General features: G+C 46.1%; 1 protein-coding gene across 2 annotated transcripts in view; it reads right to left on the reverse strand.

Moving 5' to 3' along the window:
• The window catches only part of MMD2 (monocyte to macrophage differentiation associated 2), a 452,296-nt gene that overhangs the window by 179,906 nt on the left and 248,563 nt on the right, over positions 1–23,827 (reverse strand). For both annotated transcript variants that reach the window (XM_069645518.1, XM_069645517.1), the window contains exon 2: positions 8,611–8,692. In XM_069645518.1, coding sequence (XP_069501619.1) covers positions 8,611–8,692 — 82 coding nt within the window. The remainder of the gene's footprint in view (positions 1–8,610; positions 8,693–23,827) is intronic.

Genomic DNA, 23,827 nt, shown 5'->3' on the forward strand with positions numbered 1-23,827 from the left:
CTCCTTCCCCTTATTTTTTTTTCACCACCTCAATTCCCTACTTTACTTATTTTGACATGGGTGGGTGCCGCCCTCGCATCCGCTCCTCTCCCTTGCTCCCGCAGACTGCCATGGAAAGGAAAGAGGGACTCCGTATGCAGCCCCGCCTTCCTTTTCCATGGCGGCCATCTTTGTAAAGGATTTTCCTTTGTAGCACCCCACATTACTGCTTTGGTAGCCCAGGGTGCTAATTGCTTTAAGCTCCCGTTCCAAGAGCTGGAACAGTGGGTAATGGGCCGGAGTTCTCTTTAATGCCATTAACTTGGGCTGCCGGGCCATTAACCCCGTTCCAACCCTTGGAACGGGGGCTTTACACCACATTGTTTGAACATTGTTCTTACAAGTAAAATGTCCATTTGATTATTTGCTTTTTTTGTTTAATGGTCATACATTTCGAATACAGAGATTGGATCTTCTTGCTTTAGATGGTCCGAAAGAGTTAACCCTAGGCTTCATAAAAAGCCGTTCTATCCATGGGAACAGTAAGTGTGCACGGCAGGGTAGGTAACGTGATGCTCTTTAAGGGGACACTACTTTTCATTCAGAGAATGTCCCCTCATATACATCTAGATACAGATCATGCTTCATTCCAAGATGTGTTAGGGAAGCGGTGACAAATATAACAGTTAAAAACAAGATATAAGTAACTGACATTTCTGAGACCCTCATCATCATCTCAATGTGATCACAGGCGGTGTCTGCAGTCAGATCAGACAAACGCATTCTCCCGAAATGGTTAGAAATAAAAAACATGTATGTACAGTGACCTTTTTCAACACTGTAGTTAAAGTTACTGAGTGTGCCTTCCTCTGGCCTAATTGTTTGATTATTTGTATCTGATTGTTTTTCAAAATTGAAACCTCATTTAGTTAAATGGATTAGTTTAATTTCATTTTGTAATTGACTATGGGCCTCATTACACGGACGGCGGTAAGGGTTAACGGTCACCGTTAATGGCAACGGTGACCGTTAACCCTTACCGCCGTACTACGAGGTCCCTTTGCGGGTTGGAGGAATTAACGCCTGCTTCTTGCAGGCGTTAAGTACCAACCCGCTAAGGGACCTCGGAGCTAATTACGGCACCGCAAAATTGCGGTGCCGTAATTAGCGCCTTCCCCATTCCCATAGAGCCCTATGGGGCAGAAATGGGAATGGGGAAGGGCAATGGCGGAAAGGGGATTTACCGCCCCTCCAACCTTGGAATGGGGCGGTAAATCCCCTTTCCGCCAAGGCGGTGCCGGTAATTTACCGGCATGGTCCAGGGTGCTAATAGCACCCTGGATTACCGCCTTCCGTGTAATGAGGCCCTATGTGTTCAAAAGTTGTATGTGTGACATAATCATACGAAAAGCAATAGAGGCCACATACTTGGTTGTTAATGAGAGTATATCTGTTATGTTATGATATTAGGCGTTTACACTGCGCCACGTCCGATTATATAATAAACACAAAAAGGATTTGCAAAGTCAATACATTTATTGTGATGTCCTTTCACGGTACTGTTAAACCAGTACATCCTTGAATATTCAGTATATGACTGTTACATTCATATGTACAATAAAAGAAAGGGGAAAACTAGCAATATGCCAGTACAAAACAAATCATGTTTTTCAAGCTCATTGAAATAGTGCCAATATATCTAGAATGAGTAACTATCATGTTCTTTTTTTGATTGTTATTGTTAAAGGACATTTGTACCACGCACTATCACCACCGGAGTGGTCCCCTGGCGCTCTGGCGGCTCTGAAAGAGGGAAGGGAGGATGAGTTAGTGGGAGGAGGCTGGAAAAGTGTAAGAGTGCAGGGATGTGCTGTTGGCAGCCTCAGCCCGGTGGTTCCGTCGGCTGGGCCTGGGGTGTTTGCGGCCGGTAGTCGTCGTGTGCTGATGTGCGAGTCTATGTGTGTTTATTGTTTTGTTGTTGCGGTGTAGTGAAGTGTGTGCGGTTTGTTGTGCTGGAGGTTTGTGGCTGTGTTTGGTTTGGAGTTAGAGAGGACTATGTAGAGGAGGAAGTTGTTAGTGGTATTGGTTAGTTGGCATCTCTATCCTGACTTGAGGGGTTGGGCTTGCGTAATCTCACCCGATGGGGTACTTGTGCGCCCTGTGCCTCTGGATGGTCCGTGCCCGTTTTTGCATTTGTGGCCCTTTGAACATCGCGCTGCCTCCTCCGCCCGATCCGTCAACAACCCTGCATGTTCCTCACTCTCACCCACATGGCTAGTGCACCTGCAAGTGTCCACACCTCAGTTGTGTGGTGATTGGTGGTATCTCAACAGTTCCACAACCCAGTGGTACATAGTAGCAGCTAAACGGGCAGTTGGGGATGTTGGTAAGGATTGGCTGGGGTTGTTGCCTCCGTCTCCGTGGGTCTCGCATGTGAACCACTCTGTCCGGCGTCACCTGTCCTGGTGTCGTGGGTGCTTCTCAGTCGGTTCTGAGAGCTTGTCAATGTCCTTTCCCGTTTAGTCATTTTATCTTACTGTTGTTTCGGTTTTAGTCTCTGGTATTGAAGAGCCAGGTTTTTAGTAATTTTCTGAATTTTAGGTGATCTTTGGTGTTTATTTCTTTTGGGATGTTGTTCCAGGTTTTTGCGGCTAAGTGGTAGAAGGCGGTTCCTCCAAGTTTTTTCTTGATGTATGGTTGGTTTTAGTTCCAGGCGGATTTCATTGGTTGACCTGAGTGGTCTCGTTGGCTTGTAGATTGTTATTTTCTTTTGTAGGAATTCTGCTCCTTGTCCTCCCATTGCCCTGTGCGTTATGCACATTGTTTTGAAGGTGATACAGTGTTTTACCGGGAGCCAATGTAGTGTTTTTAGGGCAGGCGTGATGTGGTCTCTTCTGGATAGTTTGAGGAGCAGTCTGGCTGCTGTGTTTTGGATCCGTTGTAGCTTCTTCAGTAGGTATTCCGGTATTCCAAGGTAGAGGCTGTTTGCATAGTCGATTCTTGAGATGATGAGGGCGACGATAGTGAGTGTTTTGTGTGTGAAGGAGAGGAAAGGTAGTATTTTTCTTGCCGTGTGGAGGAGGAAGAAGCATTTCTTGACTGTTGCGTTTATTTGCGGTTCTAAGGTTAGGGTGTTGTCCATCAGGACTCCCAGATTTTTTACTACCTTAGACGGAGATGGTGCGGTTCCATTTCCGTTGGCCACAGGATGGCGGTTTCCTTCTCTTGGTCTTTGGATATGATCATGATTTCTGTTTTTCCTGGGTTGATTTTCAGGTTGTTGGCATTCATCTAGTTGAAGACTTCTTTTAGACAGTCGAATAGGTTTGAATGATCAGCTTGGGTGTCTTTGATTTTGTAGATGGTTTGAGTATCGTCTGCATAGTTGTAGCATGTGATGTTGTGTTTCTTGAAGATTCTTATAACTGGGGTTTGGTAGATGTTGAAGTACAGTGGTGATAGTGAGGATCCTTGTGGTACTCTGCAGTCGTTGACTCTTGGGGTGGATTTGTAGGGTTTAATCCAAAGGGTTTCTGTTCTGTCTGCTAGGAATGATTTAGTCCAGCATAGTGCTGTGTCTGTTATGCCTATGTCTTCTAGTCTTTTGGTTAGGGTGTCATGGCTAACTGTGTCGAAGGCTGCAGAGAGGTCGAGAAGAATAAGGGCTGATGTTGTGTTGGAGTCTGCGTTTGTTTTTAGGGCGTCCCAGATGGATAGTAGTGCTGTTTCTGTACCTCTTGTGGGTCTGAAGCCGACTTGAGCTTTGTCTAGCAGGTGGTGTTTTTCAACGTATTCTTTTGTTAGTTTGTATACGTAGGTTTTGAGGAGTTTTGCCGGGTAGGGGATGTTAGAGATTGGTCTGTAGTTGGAGAGGTTGTCTACGTCGCCGCTTGTGTTGTTCAGAAGTGGTTTGATGTAAGCTGATTTGAAGATCCTTGGTACGGTTCCTGTTGCTATTGATAGATTTAGAAGGTTTCTGTAGTATTCTGCTGGCGTTCCTTGTGCAAGGATTGATTTGTAGATGTCTGGGAGACAGGGATCCATCGGTGAGCCCGCTTTCTTGCTGTGTTTTACCAGCATTGCGAATGCCTCTGCTGATATTTCAGGAAAGTTATTGAGTTTGTGCTGCGGTTCTGAGATAGATTTGTTTGGTTGTATGTTGTTGTTGGTTGGCCTCTGTTGGATGGTTTGTCGGATGTCGTTGATTTTTTTTAAGTGGTCTGCAAGGTCATTGCAGAGTTTCTCCGAGGGGCTTGGGGTGTTGTCACAGCCTAGTGGGTTTCTCATTTCTTTAATGATGTGAAACATTTCTTTTTGTGTGTTGGTGGCCTTTGTGATTCTGTCATCATAATGCCTTCTCTTTGCCTTTTGAATTTCCTTCTTGTATGCACGGATTTGCTTCTTGAACAGTGTTTTTTTGTCTTGGTTGTAATCTTTCCTCGATTCCAGTTCCATCTTTTTGTTTTTCTTTTTCATGGTGCTTAATAGTGGGGTAAACCATTTTGCCATTGCTCTCTTTTTTGATGGTGTAAATGATTTTTCTGGGGCTATCTTGTCAATTGTATCTGCAATCCATTTGTTTAATATCTCTGGTTTCTCGTCTAGGTCAGCTTGCTCTAGTTCTGTTGTTGAGGGCTTGGTTAACTCCAGTTGTTCGAATAGGTTGCTTTCTTTGATGTCTTTCCAGTTTCTTTTTGTGGTGGTGGTTGAGAGTTTAGGGCATTGGATGCAAACTTGCGTAGGCAGAGTGATTATGAATGGGATGATGAGATGGTCGCTCTACAGTATTTGTATTGGTGGTGCCATGGTGATGAGTTTTTCCTCGGTGAAAATTGCGCCCAGAGTGTGTCCCGCCGAGTGTGTTGCCCCTTTTACTAGTTGTTGTAGTTTCATGGTGGTGAGTTGTTCAGTCAGTGAGTTTTGGGAGTTGACATGGTTGTCTTCGAACCAGATGTTGAAGTCCCCCAGGATGATTAGGTGTTCGTGAATGATGGCTATGTTAGTGATGGCCTCTATGAAGTTGTCGCTGAGGGATGCATCATAAGTTAGAGGTCTGTTCACCAGGATAAATGTGATGTTGGTTTTTGAGCTCGCTGGTAGGTGTATGACCATGGATTCGCAGATGAGGATGTTGAGTCGTTCGTCTGTTCTTATTTTTAGGTGTTCTTTGAATGCTATTGCGATGCCTCCTCCTCTTTTGTTTTTCCTGTTTATTTGAAGGCATTTGAAGTTTGCTGGAAGGCAGCTTTGGAGTGTGATTTTGTAGTTGTCGTCCAGCCAAGTTTCTGTGATGAATAGAATGTCAATACCATTGTCATCGAGTAGGTCGAAGATCTCTGTAGACTGTTTTGACATGGATCTTGCGTTTATTAGACTGCAGTGGAGTTTGGAGGTGTAGTTTAGTTTGGCTTTTCTTGTTAGGGTCGTCTTCTGATCTTGTTGAGGTGTAGGTTTCGGGTTGTTGGCGTCCTCGAATAGTTCTTCTAGGTTTTGTCTTGGGTTTTTGTTTTCATCGGGTTCATCTCCATGGGATTGTGGTTGTCAATTGGAAGTTCTTTTAGCTTTGGTGATGTAAGGTGTTATCGCTTCGGTCGTGTGTTTGTTTTTTCTGGTGGTGTTCATCCTTCTTCTTCATGATTTTGTTGGATTGTTTAATGTTGCTGCTTCTGGCGTTGCGTTGGTTCGGTCTGGTGAGCAGGTCTCAGCGAGGTACGGAGTTAGGTAGAGGGATTTGTCTCTTCTCTCAGAGTTGATTTGATTTTTTATCCTGTCTATGTGGGTGTGTTCTGTTGTTGCGGTTCTTAGTTGCAGTTCCGGAGTGTTTGTTCTTTCTTGTCTTCTTTCCCTCGGGGTGGGTCGTTTGCGCGGCATTGTACGATTGATTTTTTTTATTTTATTTTTTGTCCGGTTGGTTATGTTTTGGTCCGGTTTTAGTCTTTGTCTGTAGGTGGTATTTCCAGGTGATGTTGCTTATTGGTTCAGTCGCTGTCTTGTTGGGGGTAAGGGAAGCAGTTAACTGTTGTATAGTTGGGTGTCAACGGTGGCTCTCTTTAGTCTTTGTCTCCCTGAACGTGGTTCACTGAGGTGAGTTAGCCATGTGTGTTTGAGAAGGACATGCACTGGTTGTGGAGTGACTTTGAGGGGCGCAGCTAGTATTTACTCCCTTGATGTAGTCTGGGCATCAAAGCCCTGCTAGATTTGAGAGACAGGTCTATTAATGCAATCTGAGTATCATGCAGTGCAACCTGGAGACAGAATCCTGCTAGACCTGAGACACCTGTATAGTGGGAGAGAGGTCTATCAATGCGATCGGAGAATCATACAATGCAATTTGGAGACAGAGCCCCAGCTAAAAACTTTGCGAGACCTGTATAGTCGGAGAGGGACCTATCAATGCAATCCGAGTATCACACAGTGCAATTTGGAGACAGAACCCCAGCTAAACTTGATAGACTTGTATTGTGGGAGAGAGGCCCATCAATGGAATCTGAGTATCATGCAGTGCAATATGGAGACAGAGCCCTAGCTAAACTTTAGAGACCCGTAATTGTGGGAGAGAGGCCCAACAGTGCAATCCGAGTATCACAGAGTGCAATTTGGTGCCAGAACCCCAGCTAACTTGAGGGACCTGTCTAGTGGGAGAGAGGTCTATCAATGGAAGCTGGCTATTATACAGTGCAATTTGGAGACAGAACCCTAGCTAAATTTGAGAGAGACTTGTATAGTGGGAGAGAGGCCTATCAATGCAATCTGAGTATCATACAGTGCAGTTTGGAGACAGAACCCCAGGTAAACTTAAGACCTGTATAGTGGAAGAGAGGCCTATCAATGCAATCTGAGTATCATACAGTGCAATTTGGAGACAGAACCCCAGGTAAACGAGATGCCTGTGTAGTGGGAGAGAGGCGTATCAAAGCAATCTGAGCATCACACAGTGCAATTTTGGAGACAGAACCCCAGCAGAACTTGAGACCTGTATAGTGGGAGAGAGGCCTATGGGTGCCATCTAAGTATCATACAGTGCAACTTGGATACAGAACCCCCGCTAAACTCGAGAGACCTGTATAGTGGGAGAGAGACCTATCAATGCAATCTGAGTATCAAACAGTACAATTTGGGGGCAGAACCCCAGCTAAACTTGAGAGACCTGTATAGTGGGAGAGAGGCCTATCAATGTAATCTGAGTATCATACAGTGCAATTTGGGGGATGAACTCCAGCTAAACTTGAGAGACCTGTATAGTGGGAGAGAGGCCTATCAATGCAGTCCGAGTATCATACAATGCAGTTTGGGGACAGAGCCCCAGCTAAACTTGAGAGACCTGCATAGCGGCAGAGAGGCCTATCAATGCAATCTGAGTATCATACAGTGCAATTTGGGGACTGAACCCCAGCTAAACTTGAGAGACCCGTATAGTGGGAGAGAGGCTTATCAATGCAATCTGAGTATCCTACAATGCAATTTGGAGATAAAGACCCCAGCTAGACGAGAGACCTGTATAGGTCTATACAGAGCAGTGGCTCAGAATCTGGGGTAGAGTGGTTGCTCTACTCCCGACTCAGGCCACTCCTACCTTACTGGACCTTGTAGTCAATGGTTGACGGCTGGCCACTGCTTCCCCTGCAGACACCTGCTGGCGCTTCCCGAAGCCGCTTCTGCTGAAGCCGCCCTTGGTCTTAGGCCCCTAGCCGTGGGCTGCATGGGCTTCCCTGGGAGGAGCGGTGATGCAGGTCGAGGGGACCAGTGGATGCAGGGGGGCGGGTTGGGAGATGGGAGGGAAGAGACGCAAGAAGAGGGCGCCGGGCGGGAGAGGGTCTGCAAGGGGCCTTTGGTCTTTTTGAATGCCCACAATGATACCAAAGGCCTCTAGCAGCAGCCAAGGGCAAGGCTAACCGCGCTTCGATAAATGGAGCGGCTGGGGGCTCACCCACTCACCTACATGGCCCGGATGGCAGTGGCGTGCAGGTCGAGGTGGGGATAATACACGGGGGAAAGGCGGCCTATCAGGGCTGGTGGCAGGGAGCTAGGGCGGGCACGAGGGGATGCAGGAAGGCAGCAGCCTGCGCTGGGGAGACGCGGGGGGCTGGGGGGCCTCTAAGTGGAAGCGGTACTAGGACTCGAGGCCTAAGGGGGCTGGGGGCTCACCCACTCAACTGCACGGCCCGGATGGCAGTGGCGTGCAGGTCGAGGTGGGGATAATACATGGGGAAAGGCAGCCTATCAGGGCTGGTGGGAGGGAGCAAGGGCGGGCACTAGGGCATGCAGGAAGGACGCGGCCTGCGCTGGGGACACGCGGGGGGTTAAGGGGGCTCTAAGTGGAAGCGGTACTAGGACTCGAGGCCTAAGGGGGCTGGGGGCTCACCCACTCACCTGCACGAGCATTATTATTGTGGTTTCTGATATTTAATGTGCATTATATAATCATTATTAGTGAATTAATTAAAACGGACAAATTAACAAATGTTCTTAAGCATAAACAGCTAAGCCTTGTCTTCATCCTATGGATGCTTCAATTACCAGTCCCTAAGGATATGTATTTGATTGCGAAACTGACTTCTTCCTCATCACAAACTTACCTAGCAAAATGCATCTTAGCTGCACAAGAACAGAAACGATTGCAAGAGGACTCACGGCATGTGTGGCGCAGTTTGCGGCATGCTCGTAGTCAGTAGGCTGGTACCTCCGGTGTGATGGGACCCGATGATTCATGAACCTTCAAGACAAGAGGAGAGCAGCAGGGTTTCATAGGTAATCCAAATGATTTCTCACATTACCTTTTTAGTGCATCATATTATCAAGAGGGGGTGCACTTTGCAGACTAGGCCTCCTAATATTGGCATCTCTCCCACTCCTCCCATTATTTCATCACACATTCTTTCATCACAAAACCTTCTGCTTTTTTCGAAACAAATGATTGGTCAAGAGCTAGAAAAAAATCATTCAAACTGTTGTTACAGATGTCCTCAAAACCTCCACAACTTTCATAAGTAGTTTTGATGGTTATTGACAATCTTCAGACGCAGGAGGACCAGACTAAGTGGATTTCCTGTTCTAATACTCTAACCTCCTGAGAGGTCCCTCCACCCTGCCCCAGGCTTCACTACACCCCAAATGTGGCAGTGATGGCTAGAGAACGGTAACTACTCCTATCTATCTCTAGTCTGCACCATGAGTTAGCAACTGAAGGCTGTGGTTTTCTCTATCTCGGTACCACCGGAATTAGTAATGGCAACCTGCTCTGATGTTCCCCGTGACAGTGATGATAAGATGTGCCTTTCGCTTGTTCCATCCGATGTACACTCTCTCTCCTCGCTCTCTCTTTTGTCTTTATTCTTTCTCTCCCTCTCACTGACTCTTTCACCTACTTTCTCCTTCTACTAACTCCCTTCTTCTCCCGTTCACTCCCCCTTCTCTCTCTCCTATTCTCCTCTTCCTTTCTCTCCCCTCCTCTCTCTCCTGTCTCTTCCTAACCCTTTTCGCCACTCTCCTTCTCACCTGTCACCTGCCTGCCCCTCCGATGTTTCTTACTCTCCTTGCTCCCTCTCTCCCTTCTCTACTACTTCCTACTATTCTCCAACCTCTGCCCTCTACCCCTGTCTCCCCTCTCTGCCACTCTAACTTCCACTCTATCTTTCATTCGGTCTCTCTCTCTCTCTCTCTAAACCCGTCTCACCTTCTAGTCCCTTCTAGTCCCTTTTACTCTCGCTTTTTCCTATCTTCTGCTCTTTTTCTATCACCTGCTCCAACACCCACTCAATCTCACAACAGCCACTCAACACTTTCTTCCTTGGCACACACTCTCTCGCACACAACACCTCACCTGTGCTCTATCCCATGATCTCCAACCTGCCCTTCAAGTACTGTACTGCACTTTCCGTACTTTGCCTGATATCTCGGTCCGCCACCCCTCCTCCTGACATCACCCAAACTCCTTTCATCTATCTCTGGCCGCATGGGTGTTTTATACATGGGCCTTCCTTCCTGATTGATTCCTCCCCCTTCCCATTGGTCTCTGTCTGCACCTGATATCCTGGGCCAATTGTTCTCTTCCTTTACCCTGGAGGCTAAGCCACAGGGTCCCATTCTCTTAAAAACCCTCTTAGCCCCGCCCTTTTTCCCTGCATATGTTTTTATGTGGTTGCCATGGCCATGTCCCGCTGCTTGCTGGGGACAAACTGCTTGCCAGCGTCCTGCAAGAAGCAAGAAAGAACTTCTGCCAAATACAAGGCTTGAAAGCATGGAGCAATAGACACTGTTACCTAGGACAAAGTTGGCATAATTGGGAGGTTTGTGGACAGCGGCCCTTCAATCTCCATCCCACTGCCTCTCGGATAAGATCAGCTCTGGCATACGCCTCATATGGTGCCTACCCCAGGTTGGGATGGATTCCTGTCCTCCCCCTGAACGGGTGAGGTCCCTGACCTTGTCACACTGAAAATGATCCTCCTGTCAAAGGGACCAGCACCAGGTCTTGAAAACTAAAACATCTAAACAAGAGCTCCTAAAAGAGAATGGGCCTCATTACGAGTATGGAGGCAGCCATGCCCTTAATAAGGGCATGGCTGCCTCCATAATGGGTTCCAGTACCGAGTTCCTCCAATGAGGACTTACCGGGCTATTCAAACCATGGAGGACCCGGTAAGTCCTCATTGGAAAAACCCATCCCCATTCCCATTTCAGCCCCCATAGGGCTCGTTACTAGCTCCCTGATTCCCTAGCGGGACCCGCTAAGGACACCTGGTTTTACCAGGCGTCCTTACCGGGTCCCGCAAGGCAACCTCGTAATAGGGCATCCAGTAATGAAGGGTGTCGGTCCCATACCGGCACCCTTCATTACGGGAGCGCCATGGCCGTAATGAGGCCCAATGACTTGTTTAACCGTGACCTAATAAGTACATCTTATCACCAGCCCTCATTTTGAAACATATTAAAACAATCATGGATTCAGACACTAAATAAGAGACCTGCTCTTGTAAACTACAAGCCAAACACAAAAGGCCCACTCTTGTGAAAAGTATAGAAACGATTGCAAGGATCACTTGGTGGAAAGAGATCTACGCCTATGTAGCAGGACAGATAATATATAGGGTGGCCAGAGGTTTCGGTTTAGGGCGGACAGTCCTGATTTTTCACAAAATGTCGCCTTTTCCCAAGAAACGTCTCAAGATTATTAGGGAACTTCTTTTATAAACGGTGGGTGAAGGGGAGGTTGCATCTGCAGGGAAAATCTGGTATAAAAACCGGAAAAAAAATAAGCAGAGCGTACTCTGCCAGAAGGTCAGATATCTCTAATAATGCACAGAGGCATACTCTGAAGATTAAATGGAAACTAAGGGGGGGGGGTGCATATGCTCCGAATTTCGCTGACATGTAGAAAATGATCTACTTATTATTCTAAGGGGCTAATTCTGGGCTACAATATATTTTTCATGGCTTACTCTGGAAGTCTTTTTGCTATGTCGATTGTATTGTCTTTAGAAAATTGTCCCGGTTTTTGGTTTAAAAAGAATCTGGTCACCATACAGATACAGCACTAGTAAACATTTTTTTTTAAAAGGAGAAGTTGCCCTTCCGGCGGTGGTGGTGCTAGGCGTGTCAGCCATTTTGAGGACTATGGTCACTCTATCGTCCTCCAAAGACTGTAACAGATGGCAGGAGCCTTGCACTAGTTTGTATGTGTTTCCTCTTCCCTACGAGAAAGAAAGTCTACTAATGAATTGGCGGCCAGGATGCCACTCCACCGCCTATGCCCCCGATAGCACCAGTGCTTGATATGAGTGGGCGCTCAATATTTGATTCAATTCACTTTTAGGGCCCAATTCATGGACTTTTCTGCACAGTTCAAAGTGACTGTACAGCCGACACAAACCCAGATTCATGGAACTGTCAAAAGTCAGTAGAAAGTCTTTTTTGCAGTACATAATGACTTTACACTGACTTTGCACTGTAACAATACACTTCGCACAGTCCCATCAATCAGGGTTTGTGTCAGAAGTGCAAAGTCACTTTTCAGCAGTGCAAAGTCACTTTGAACCGTACAAAAAATTCCATGAATCGCGCCTAAACGTTTTTCCACACAGTTTCAGGCCAAACCCTTCGCGCTAGCTAACAATTTCCAACGATTGAAATTCAAGGTAAATAAAATAGAGGAAATAAAGATTAAAAATGAAAGTTGAAAACGATTTAAGTGCACATGCTTTCGAATGTCAAGAAATACTGATAAAAATGTTTGTGCAGTGAAAACTATGTGTAAGAAAATGTAAACCAGTGTACTGTAAGAATACATTGCAGCAAAACAGTCCTTTCCTTCTGACACTCACTATGCATTAAGGAAAGAGCTACATCCTGCAAGTCCAGCCAGCTATAAGCCCCGGGTGCTCAGTATTAGCCCCCGGTGCTCAGCTAACTCTCCTTGCCGGCTTCACCGAACTCTAGAGCAAGGTCTCCCGAACTCTAGAGCAAGGTCTCGTGCTTCTTTCCCAGGATTGCATCTGAATCTCCCTTGCGCTTACTTTTCTAGCCTCTCTTGGAGCGAGCTCTGGATCTGGCTTGTACCTTTAAGAGGAGGAGCACCACCATTCAGTCTGACTTCTAGATGACGCACTGAATCTTGACATGCTTCCGTTTGCTGACTCTTATAAGATGATATCTAGGGCAGATCAGCAAAGCATTCTGGGGCAGATTGCAGACACTGTGCACCGGTGCAAGTGCAAAGTTTCACTGTATTAGCATCCAGGGCAAAGTTTGCCCTAGCCATATTTGAAATCATTTGCACCATGGCAAGTGCAATTTTTCATGATATGAGCACTATGGCAAAAATTACCGTAGTGCAAAAAACAAGCACTTTCAATGCATTGTTGCACCAGGGCAAAGTTTTCCCTTGTGCTAATACCGTTATGTATCATTGCCCTGGACAGTCACATCTGCAATTGATCATCTCACTCTGAACGTTGTCCCTGCTTTTCTTTGTCACCACGACCAGAAGAGTGTCATATTGTTATGTCCACAAAAAGTAATCTCTCTTCTTGAGTGATTTGTGTTGATATGAATGGGTGCGCCATGGGTCCCCTTGTGAAGTTTGTCTTACAGTGTAATTAACTCAGCTTTTCCCACCTCTTTCCTTGATTTTCAAATGTATGTGTCTTGAATATTCATATCCAGTTTAATTTGCAGACTTTCTTACGTTTAACTCTACACCAGTACCCTACCATCCTTCCCGATCAGTGATTGCTATGCCGGTGATAATGGATAAAACTACAAGAGCATTTGTGATGTATCGAAGAAACATTATCATCACTAACATAGAGATGCCAGGAGGGGAAGAGCCCAGCGATGCCTTACGTAATAAAGTATTGGCATGGCTCCGTCAGACCAAGGATTGGCCACTACTTCACTGATGTGCAAAGACTTCAACACAAAACATCAGAATTTGGCTTGCTTAAACTAAACTGCATGAAGCCAGACTGTGCACTTACTAAATAATGCCACATTTTGTGATAAGTGTGTTTTTTTTGCTCTCTTGTCTTGTTTGTTTGTTGTTTTTTTCTTCCCCCTGACCTTAATGTCATGTACATAATGGCGCCCACAGAACACAATGCACTTTACTTTTTGTGAGCATTTTATGGTTGGGTGAATTGAAATACATTCCGATGCCACACATACTGATTGCATTAGATAATATTGTAGCTCTGTCAGTAGATTACAGGAGCAATATCAATGTATAGATTTATGCCGAAAAAAAGTTACGCTTTATGTACTAGGAACAAACTCTCTTCTGCAGACAGGTTCATGCACAAGAGTTATCCTTCTAACTAAAATACAAATGTTGGTCATAGTTCTAAACACAGAACCTCTGTTTTTCTTCCAAATGGACAATCCTAGAGTTTAACATTGTCTACCATCTCGTTGCTTTATACACCATGGTAAAATGTAGCACAAAGTGTTTGCTTTGCCTAAAGATGGGTATATGATTTCCTTTTAAATCACATGTAAATAAACACATGTTCCCTGATTAAAAAGGGCGCATAAAGAATGATTTAATCTGCTTTATTATTTACAGATAAATGTGAGTTCATGTTTAAGTTCTTGCAGGTTTGGAATAGGGTGATCACTTCTAAACACCACTACAGTTCCCTCTAAATACAACATTCTACATTTTAAGAATGGTTTAACTTTGAACGGCGGTAACCACCCCCCTTGTTATACACATGGCTCCGTCAGAGAACAGGGTTGTTTGCTCCTCTGATTTGAAGGTCCTCTGCATGTTTGAGGTGGCTGTCTGGTGTGCCCATGAAAATAGGGATTCTGTAAAGGTGGGATTTCGGACCAGCATCTTGCCACTCCTTCTAAGCATGTGTCAATACTTGCCGAACGGTTCCTTGAACTTTAGACTGGTAATCGACATGAAGGAGGTCTAATTGTTAGCTTACTAATCTTTCATCTTAATGTTACTGGGATTATCTGTAATTATGAGTTGTCCTCTGATATATATTTGTGTATGTTATGTTGTTATGTTTTGTTGTTTGTTTGCTTCTTTGTATTAGTGCTCTGAGGCCTACAGGCGTGTCGCATTTTATAAAAATTAAATAATAATAATAATGCTGGAGTGTCATCTGTAGAGTCTGTATACTTGAGAGGAGTTTCGGGAACGGCTGAGGAACCTGGAGTAGTCCCACTATTCCCAGTATTCCACGCTGGTCCTTCTGATCTCCAAGCCTCAGAGGCTGCCCCTTCCTGAGCAGGGGAGTTGTTAGGTCTGGAAAAGACCCGGGGCTAAACTGATGTCGGAACTGTTGGACGTGGGGGCTAGCTAGTCTTTTGGCTGTAGCTCCTGAGATTCTATCCGGGGATACAACCAAAAGATCAGGGGCTATAGCCCGCTTAGCCCCCCCCTAGCAACGCCCCTGTTCCTGAGCATCTCTTTATTCTACTATGGGCCTTCCACACTGATGCACCATGCTCCCATTCCTCTTCTGACGTTCCGTTCAACCCCTTTAGATCAGGGTCTTCCCCATCCCCTATGCCTTCGGCTCAAATGCCCCCACAAACCTTCCTGAGCCATCAATCTCCTAGTTCCTCCTGTAATTCTCCCACCACCTCCTCCTTGTCTTTCTTCAGCAGCTTTTCCAATGGTGCACCATCCTCCATCTAATGGTCATTGGCCTCCTTCTTACTCTCCTCTGTCACCTCCTTCTGATGCTCACTCACCTCTTCCTTATCTTTTCTCATCACATCCTCATGATGTTCACTGAATTCATCCTTAATTGTTCTCACCATCTCCCCCTGAAGCTTCCTCCTTATCTTTTCTCACAACCTTTCCTTGATGTTCACGGCCTCCTCCTTACCCTCTCTCACCACCTTCTCCTGACTTCAATCATCATCGAACATCATCCTTCTTAACTCTTTTGTCCCTCTCTTCCACCTGTTATTTATCAATCTTTTCCTGATGCGTATCACCCTCCTCCATAACTCCCTTCCCCCGCCACCTGATTTCTGCCAATTTTAGACCTAAATATTTTATTTACTCCAACTCCTGGTGTTTTTTCGACTCTTCCTGATGTTTACCACCCTCCTCCTTAATGCCTCCTTCCACCTACTCTTGATGTCTACCACCTTCCTCCTTAATCATTCCTCCCACCTCCTAATGATGTTCTTCTGCCATCTCCATCTCTTCTTTTAACCCCCAACCTCCTCTCCAAATTTCATATCTGTTTCAACTTCCTCCTACTCGCCAGATTCCCCTTCATCCTTTCCTGACTCCTCTCTCTGTTTAGCCCTTTGCTCTCTAAAACCATCGCAAAGCATCCACCAGCATCTCCTTCTCTAGATGTCCACAATGTCTGACTGAGAGCCTTGGCATATATAGTACTAAAGCACCGCCACGTGCCAGACTCCCTGTGAGGTTGAGCAACTAGAATGGTAAATTGGTGATGGATTGGTGGGGGTAAATTGGTTCACCTGCATTCCATAATTGACTGGGAAGTCCTTAAATGGTTTGTCCATTATCTTGGTTTTAATATATGTCTTTTTTGTGCTTTGCAGGTAGCTTCAAGGACTGTGATCTGCCACTTTCTGGGGACAGTATTTATAAATGCTATGATCAGTGGGATAAGAAATTCAACCTCCTTCCATGCCTCTGTGTCTGCTCCACTTGTGGAATGAGTTCTACTGGCATTGGTGGGTCGTCGCGAAATCAGTCCATGTTCTGCACAGGAGATTTATGCAAGCACTTGCTCCGGGCACGCACCGCAAATATATTCATGCATGAATTTGCAAAGGGCCCTTGCTGTCATCTCCACATAGGGCAGTAAACTCTAGTGCAGGGTTTTGCATGTTTTTTTGAGATGGTTCAGGTGGGCCCATTACGAGTTTGCTGGTATATTGTAAAACTGCCTGTAGTTCTGTTTTTCCTGAACTTTTACGGTTCCGGCCAAGTATGAGTTGGCAGAAACACTGTTGGTGGTATTACTGGCACCAGCACTGGTATCCCCAATTCTGGAAATACCAGTGCTGGAAATACTGGCAACAGAATTTCCGACTGAACCTTAAACAAGCACCGGTATTATCGGCAAAACAGTATTTCCAGGATAGTACGAGCTCGGATTCGTTGGTGATACTGGGCAATATAGCTGATAATACCGGCAAAACCAAGGTGGAGATACCTACACCTCATAGCAGACAGGTGATGGAAATGAGGCCCCAGGTCCACCCAATGCACACATGAAGAGTACAAAAGGGCCACACCTACCCCAAGAACAGTTTCTCACATAACCATGCTGCCACTCATCACAGAGCACAGGAGCATGAAGCTGCTCCAGGCCAAACTAGAGCTGCAGGGGCTAGAATACCACCAGAGGGAACAGGAGGCATTTGAGAGGAGGAGGATGCAGGTGATGAGGAGACATCACTGCAGCCATACCCCACGTAAGGGCCACACCATGGACCCTCACAGATACACAAATACCCTGTAATGCCTCAACAGGGAGACGATCACATAACTCCTCATCCACAGCCAGGAGGACATAGAAGGATCGGCATCAGGACGGCCATACCACCCTAGGTTAATCTGGTGTCGGTCCTGTACTTTTTAGTCACTGGCACATTCCAGCACTCTGTGAGCCAGCTTCATGGCATCTCACAGCCTGTCTTCTACCGATTGTTAGGGCAGGTGCTGGAGGCATGTCTGAGCCATGTGGGACAGCACACTGCCCTCCCCACCACACAGACACAGCTGAATGCCACCAAGGCCCGCTTCTATGCCGTTGCTAGCATGCCCAATGTGGTGGCAGCAGTGGACTGTGCGCATGTTGAGTTTGTGCCCCCCCCATCTGTCCCCCATTCATCAGAGGACGTCTAGAGGAACCGGAAGCAATTCCACTCACTGAATGTCCAGGTCACCTCTAGTGCCGACCTCACCAACACGCACTGCTATGCCCAGTTCCCAGGATCAACCCACAACACAATAGTCCTGCGTAGCAGCATGCTGCCGGCATACATGGAGTGTCACAGAGGACACGGGACTTGGATGTTGGATGAGTACATGTACAATCCCACCCACCTTGCAGTATGAGTGACCCGCAGAAGGGTGGTGGGCAATATCAGAAATGCATGCCTGGACTAGTCCCTGTACACGCATGTCCCACCAGCGCACCCCTAAACTGAAAGGCCAGAACACCCAGGAGTTGCACATGACTGGAGATGCATGCAGCAGTCAGTGACTAGGCCATTGCAACCCCAACAGGATACCCACAAACAATTTAATACAGGTACCAGAATGCAACACCACACACCCCCAATATGCAATGGCAGTAAAGTGGCTGGCCAGGCCACCCAGGGGTATCAAATGTATGTACAGGGGCACCCCTATGAGCCAGAGGATAAGGCTGAAGATGACTCAAAGCAACAACAACAATGACCAAGGTTGACACCCATTCACAGGAAACAACACAGTACAGTAATGCACAATTAGCTGTGTCTATCCAGTGGCACATACTTCTCCGGAACAGGCTACCCAGGCCCACACACACTTGGCGTAGGCTCAGGGGGTTGTGCAAAGACTAGGTGCACAACAGTGTTGTTTGTGGGCCCTGCTCCTATGGAGTGTCCGTTAGATTAGGCACCCAATGACACACTGCCAAACAACAACTGACGGGCACTACTCAGCCATCAGACATGGCATGCACTCCATCCAGTATTAGGTGAAAATATAGTTTTGTAAAAGCCGAAACAAAAAAAGATCTATTTAGAAAGATCAATTAAAATGGATAATTCGGCCTTTCTAAAACGATCATTAAAACTCCATTACCCACTGCCCTAGCCTATAATCAAACCTTACGCAACCCTACGCTGTCTTCCTCACGGTGCACAGCCATCTTGGGAATGCCAGCTGCTCCCTGAGAATGTCCTGTCATTGCTTCAAGTGAAAACGTTTTTTATGTGAAATGGGACTTGAGACATGCCCCACACCACATCAGATTAAATACCCATCCTCCCCATGCCCTCCCGAAAACACCCACTCACAACACCTGTGATGGTGATGTGGGCACAGGAGGGAAGGCAGAACTGTGTCCCCTGACAGGGACATGGTCAGGCCCAGGTGTGGTGGTAGGGCCCCTGCCCACTGGCCGGGCTATGGCAGCAGCCACAGGCACCACTGGTGTGCCACTTGCAGTGGTGGGTGGAGTTGGCATTGGCGGTGTTGGCAGAGGTGGTGATGGTGCTGATACGTGTGGGGGTAATGGGTCTGATGGTGCTTATGGTGGTGGGGCTGATGGTGCTGATGGTGGCTGAGACGTGCCGGGAACTCTGCCTGGGCCTGCTGGCAAGGGATGTGGCCTTAGCAGTACTGGATGAAGCTGTAGATGGTCCAGTCCCTGTCTGTGGACTGTGTGCCTGTTGTGAATAGATAGGCATTCTGTTATTCATCTCATGGTCATGTTTGCAGGCTTGCATTACAATCATGCAACATTATGTGTGTCCTGCTCATTTCATGAGGATTACTTGAGAATGTTGGCTCTGACGTGTGCTCCTACATGTGGGTGGTGGGAGAGCACATTGCATGTTGGCCTGCCAAGGTGGCTTGTTGTTGTGTGTGCGGTAGGCCTTCAATGTGTGACATGAACACCCTTGGCACACATGGGCATTTCTCGTGTGTTCATGTATCGGGCTGCACTATTCGGCGAGGTTGCTTGTGCATGGCTGCATCTATCCACGTACCCTGGCACTTGTGTGTGATCTGGCCATTTGCTGTGACTAACATGTGTTGGACCATTTCCCTTGCCTATTTGGTCATTCTATGCTGGGGGATGCATGCATCTGGACATGACATTTAGATGGGGGTCTGTTGTACTTACCGCTATCGCCTTGGATCCCTGCTCCTACCTCTGTGGTCCCGACTACCTCCATGCCCTCCATGGGGAGTATGGTACTGCACATCTCCTCCCAGGGCATGAGACAGAGCGCTGCCAAAGTCCCTCTATCTGTGGCAGTTCTTTTCCTCCTGTGCTGAGCAATGCCGCTGCATACCCGATACTTAAGATCATCCCACTGCTTGTGGCAATACCTAAGGTGCAGGGAACAGCCTCCACAGCTGTGACCCTTTCCATGACCTCTTGCCAGATTGCTGTTTTTCTTTGCTGGCTGGTTTGCCTCTTTAGGGTGCCCAAAAGTGCCTCTGAATGTTGTACCACTGCGTCCGCTAATGCAGTCAGCTCTGCATCTGTGAATTTTGGCATATTCTCAGCCTGAGATCTGGTACACAGGTCTTCTTAGCATAAGACATCGCAATGGCAACTTCTTTACTAGTGGATGGTAGCAGGAAATCTAGATTCAGGATGGATTGTGTTTTAAAGATGCCTGCTGGTGAAGATCCCATTCCTCCGGTGACGCTATTTCCGGCAGTTTGGGTGCCGGTACCGGTATTACCTGCACATATCTGCTGGTAATGACAGCAGATGGCTGCTGACGCTGGTAATTCCGGCAGTCGCCCCAGTGGAAATGGTAATACCCATGAGCCGGTATTACCGTTGTTTTACTAGCAAACTTGTGATGAGCCTCAGAGTCTCTGTGTCTTAAAGGCATAGTACACCCTTTATGGTCGAAATAGAGAGAATTTCTGACTATCGGGTCCCTGGCCGTGGGTAATGGGTGGCATGTCAACATTTCCTAAGGCAGGCTGCTGCTTTGCAGAGGCCTGGGGGGCTTATATTGTTGTGGCTGTTTTGATGCCACTCTCTTGCACTACGGAGTGGGCTATGTGGGGATGACAAGGGGATCTTCTAATGCAGTCCCTTCCCCCGCTAGTTTGGCGAGGCCCCCAGACTGCAAGGTTACCCCATTAGATGTACTCATAGTCAAGCAGGGGACTTCATCTACCTCCTATATTGGTAAAGATAATAAACCTTTACATCAGTGAACCATTAACACATCATCATCTCCCCCTCTAGTGAACACAATTTCTTGGGAAATGCCAAAGATGTGCCCATTTTGGAAGGGAATGAGTGCCATAGCGCTTATCCTGTCAATGTGTTGGTTTCTCCATGATCTCACGCAGTATCTCACCTTTTTAATTTCTGCCATTCCACCTATAACCACAACATCGTGCTACTCAGGCGTATCAGCTCACCATGAGCCATTTTGCACACCTCTCCACCTGTCCCTAATGAAGGTAACACTGTGGCACACATTTTGTCGCTTATCTTTCATAGTAGTAATAGGGAGAGAAAGCATCCCTTGCATTAACCCCTCATCGGGGCTTCTCCATTAAGACAACCAACACTATCTAATTCCTGCTTCAGGCTCAGTCTTCCAAAAACCTGAATAATGTTATTCCAAGTTGCTGGACACTTTGGCTAAGCATGGTCCCCATATTTAGACCGAGTACAAAGCTAGCAAGCACTCTGATCAGTATGGTATAATTCTACAAATAACCTTCGACCCATCACTTTTTTGGTTTCAGTTTGTCACCCTGTGTGAGAGAGGGTATGCCCAGACATGGGTCCCTTGCTAGCTGCGCAATAGGAAACCAAGCTGCACCTCACTGAGGAGGCCCAACAATGTTGAAACTTGTCTGGGGTGGTTTTTGTTTCCCTGCAGAGGAGACTTGGCCTAGCAGTTTGGGCAGTGCTGCTCCCATTAGTGGCAGTACCTGACTGATTTGCATATGGCTGGATCCCTTTTGCAATGGCGCAGATGTGCTAATAAACGGTGGTGTGGAAAGTTGCCCAGAGCAATGCCAGTGGTTCAGATTAATTCAAAACCTTCCACCCATCACTTTTTTGGTTTCAGTTTGTCCCCATATTTATACCGAGTACAAAGCGTGTAAGCACTCTGATCAGTATGATATAATTCTACAATTAACTGCTATCTTCAATGGGATGGTGCCCCATTCCTAATACATGGTGTTGGTGACCCCACGTGAGTGTGATCCCAGGGGAGATCAACCTTCATATGCAGTGCAGCCACACAGCAGCACTTCGCTGGGGCCTGGCTTCCCATAGGACCTTAGCTAGTTCTCACTGGAGTCCTTCTCACCAATGTTGAGTCCTTTACAGTACAGGAACAGTCGCAAATGACGGGAGATGCAGGAGTCACTGACCAGGCCATTACAACCCCAACATCAATTTTCACAGTGTTTGGGTTTTCACAACCATCCATCCAGAAGGCGGCCATCTTGCCATCTTTCCATAACACCGGGCGCAAAAGCTTCTCTTCGATGTGTCACTGTGACCTGGAGTCCCCAAATATTCACCCGGCACACCAGCGGTTCATCTCACAGAACACAAACCTCAACTCTGCTGTCAATGGAGCCTCACATTTTTTTTAAATATTTGTAAACATGTGTTGCTTCAGTAAGATTCAAGAAATATTTTGTACTTATAATACTTCAATCAAAGGTCGACACCTGTGTCACAACATATGTTTCTCCCTTAGGACTCCAGAATTATATTTAAAAAGTAATGTAGATGTAATATGTTTACGTACCACTGCTTTCTAATAGTGGTCGGGATAGTGCCAGATATTTGTAAACACAGACAAGTTGTGCTGGCAAGGTTTTGCAGTTCCTCAATGGCAATAGCCGAGGGAATGGCTATTCACAAAACATGTGCTGACTCTTGATGGGACTGTTATAAGAATTGACCATTGGAATGTTAACATATTCCTTCATGAAGTAACTATACCAAATTACAAAAAAGCAGCACAGAGTTAATGAGTGCATGACGTTTGGACACAAGGTCGGCTTAACATTTAACAGACTTCCTGACACAGACAGATCCTTAGGTCTGCGTTTTAGGTAGGGAAATTCCTCTTTAGAATAGGGCTACAAAGGTATTCTCCCAACCTCTTTTCAGGTAATAAATGTCTTTGTGTGAAAACATACATACCTTGTGTCTGCCTCTCATTTTTTCCCCTCATATAAATGTACAACAGTAATGTGTACACAATTATTAATTATTGTGTCAAGTACACATTTCTACTGGCTCAGGGTCATTCTGCTTGCAATGCATTGTTAATAATGAACCCTATCACAAATTGATACCGAAACATGCTACTTAGTAGTTGAGAATGCCTCTCTGTAAGCATCACAATCTGTGATGCTTGGGGACAGATACCGTAGACCTCACCAAGTCATCAAGGGAAAGCAATTTAATAATGAGTATAGAATGTATGGGTCCCCTGTGGCCACAACCTTTCTCTATTTACGTTGTCAAAGGCTTGACGTAGGTCAATGAAGGAGAGGAAGAGCGTCTTTTTGTATCTCATAGCCTCAAGCTTTAGTAGATTTAATATTGCGAGATTGAGCTCGACCTCCACACCCTTAGTGAAATCTGTCTGCCTACTACCAACCATTCCCACCTCCTCGGCCCATTTCACCAGACGTTTCTGCAAAAAGTTTGCAAATACTTTGCCGAGTACATCCAGCAAGGCAACCGGCCAGTTGTTGTTCGGATTTAAGCAATTTCCTTTTTTGAAAATGGGTGCGACCAGGATGGAGAAATAGTTGATGAGGCACCAATCTGTTTGAACAAGATTTGAATAAAGTTGCCCATTGTTCTTTATTCATTTTTAATATTAAGTTGGTCAGCCCATCAGGACCCACCACGCCTGAGTTTTCAACTTAGATATTGCCTCTAGAATCTCAGATATTCTTGTTTCAATATCCCATGGTATTATTGTAGTACACTTGTTATGTGTCTCTAACTTTTGAGGAGCACTAAAGATCGTCGAATAATGCCGTTGCCATGTATCCGTGTTGATAGTCATTGACAAGTGTGCTTTCTGTGAAATAAACCCTTCATTAAGAATTGTCCAAGTGTCTCTACTGTGTTTTGCAAATATTGTTTTCAGCATGGTCTCCCCTCTCTCTTGGTCACGTAGCATTTTAAATGCAAGGTGCCAATTGTGATAGCGTTGTTGACATTTTTTTATAGCTACCCAGCTTGACTGGTTTTTTTAGGCTTTTAGTTTTCTGAGGTCATATTGTATTTTCTTTTTTTCCTCCATAACTTGTTTACTGAATGGACCCACTTTTCGTATTTTGGAACTGTGAAAGATGGAGGTGTATACTTCACGACTCCGCCTGCCATATCGTTCAGTTCTAGAAGCCTATTACATAAGCTTTCTGTGTCATTCTTATTAAATCTTAGCCGATTTAATCCTTGATTTATTCAGCGGGAAGTTTCATATTGCCTTTGTATTCGGTGACTTTCAGTTGCCCAAGTCAAGTGTAGGGGATCATGGTCGCTCTTAGCCATTGCAATAACTTTGAGGCATTTCAAAATTGGAATCAGCTTTCTCGATGCCCATATGTAATCAATTATTCTGAGGTTACCCTCATTTTGCCATGCAG

Source organism: Ambystoma mexicanum, chromosome 2p, assembly GCF_040938575.1.
Source record: "Ambystoma mexicanum isolate Mex_15411 chromosome 2p, UKY_AmexF1_1, whole genome shotgun sequence".
NCBI lineage: Eukaryota > Metazoa > Chordata > Amphibia > Caudata > Ambystomatidae > Ambystoma > Ambystoma mexicanum.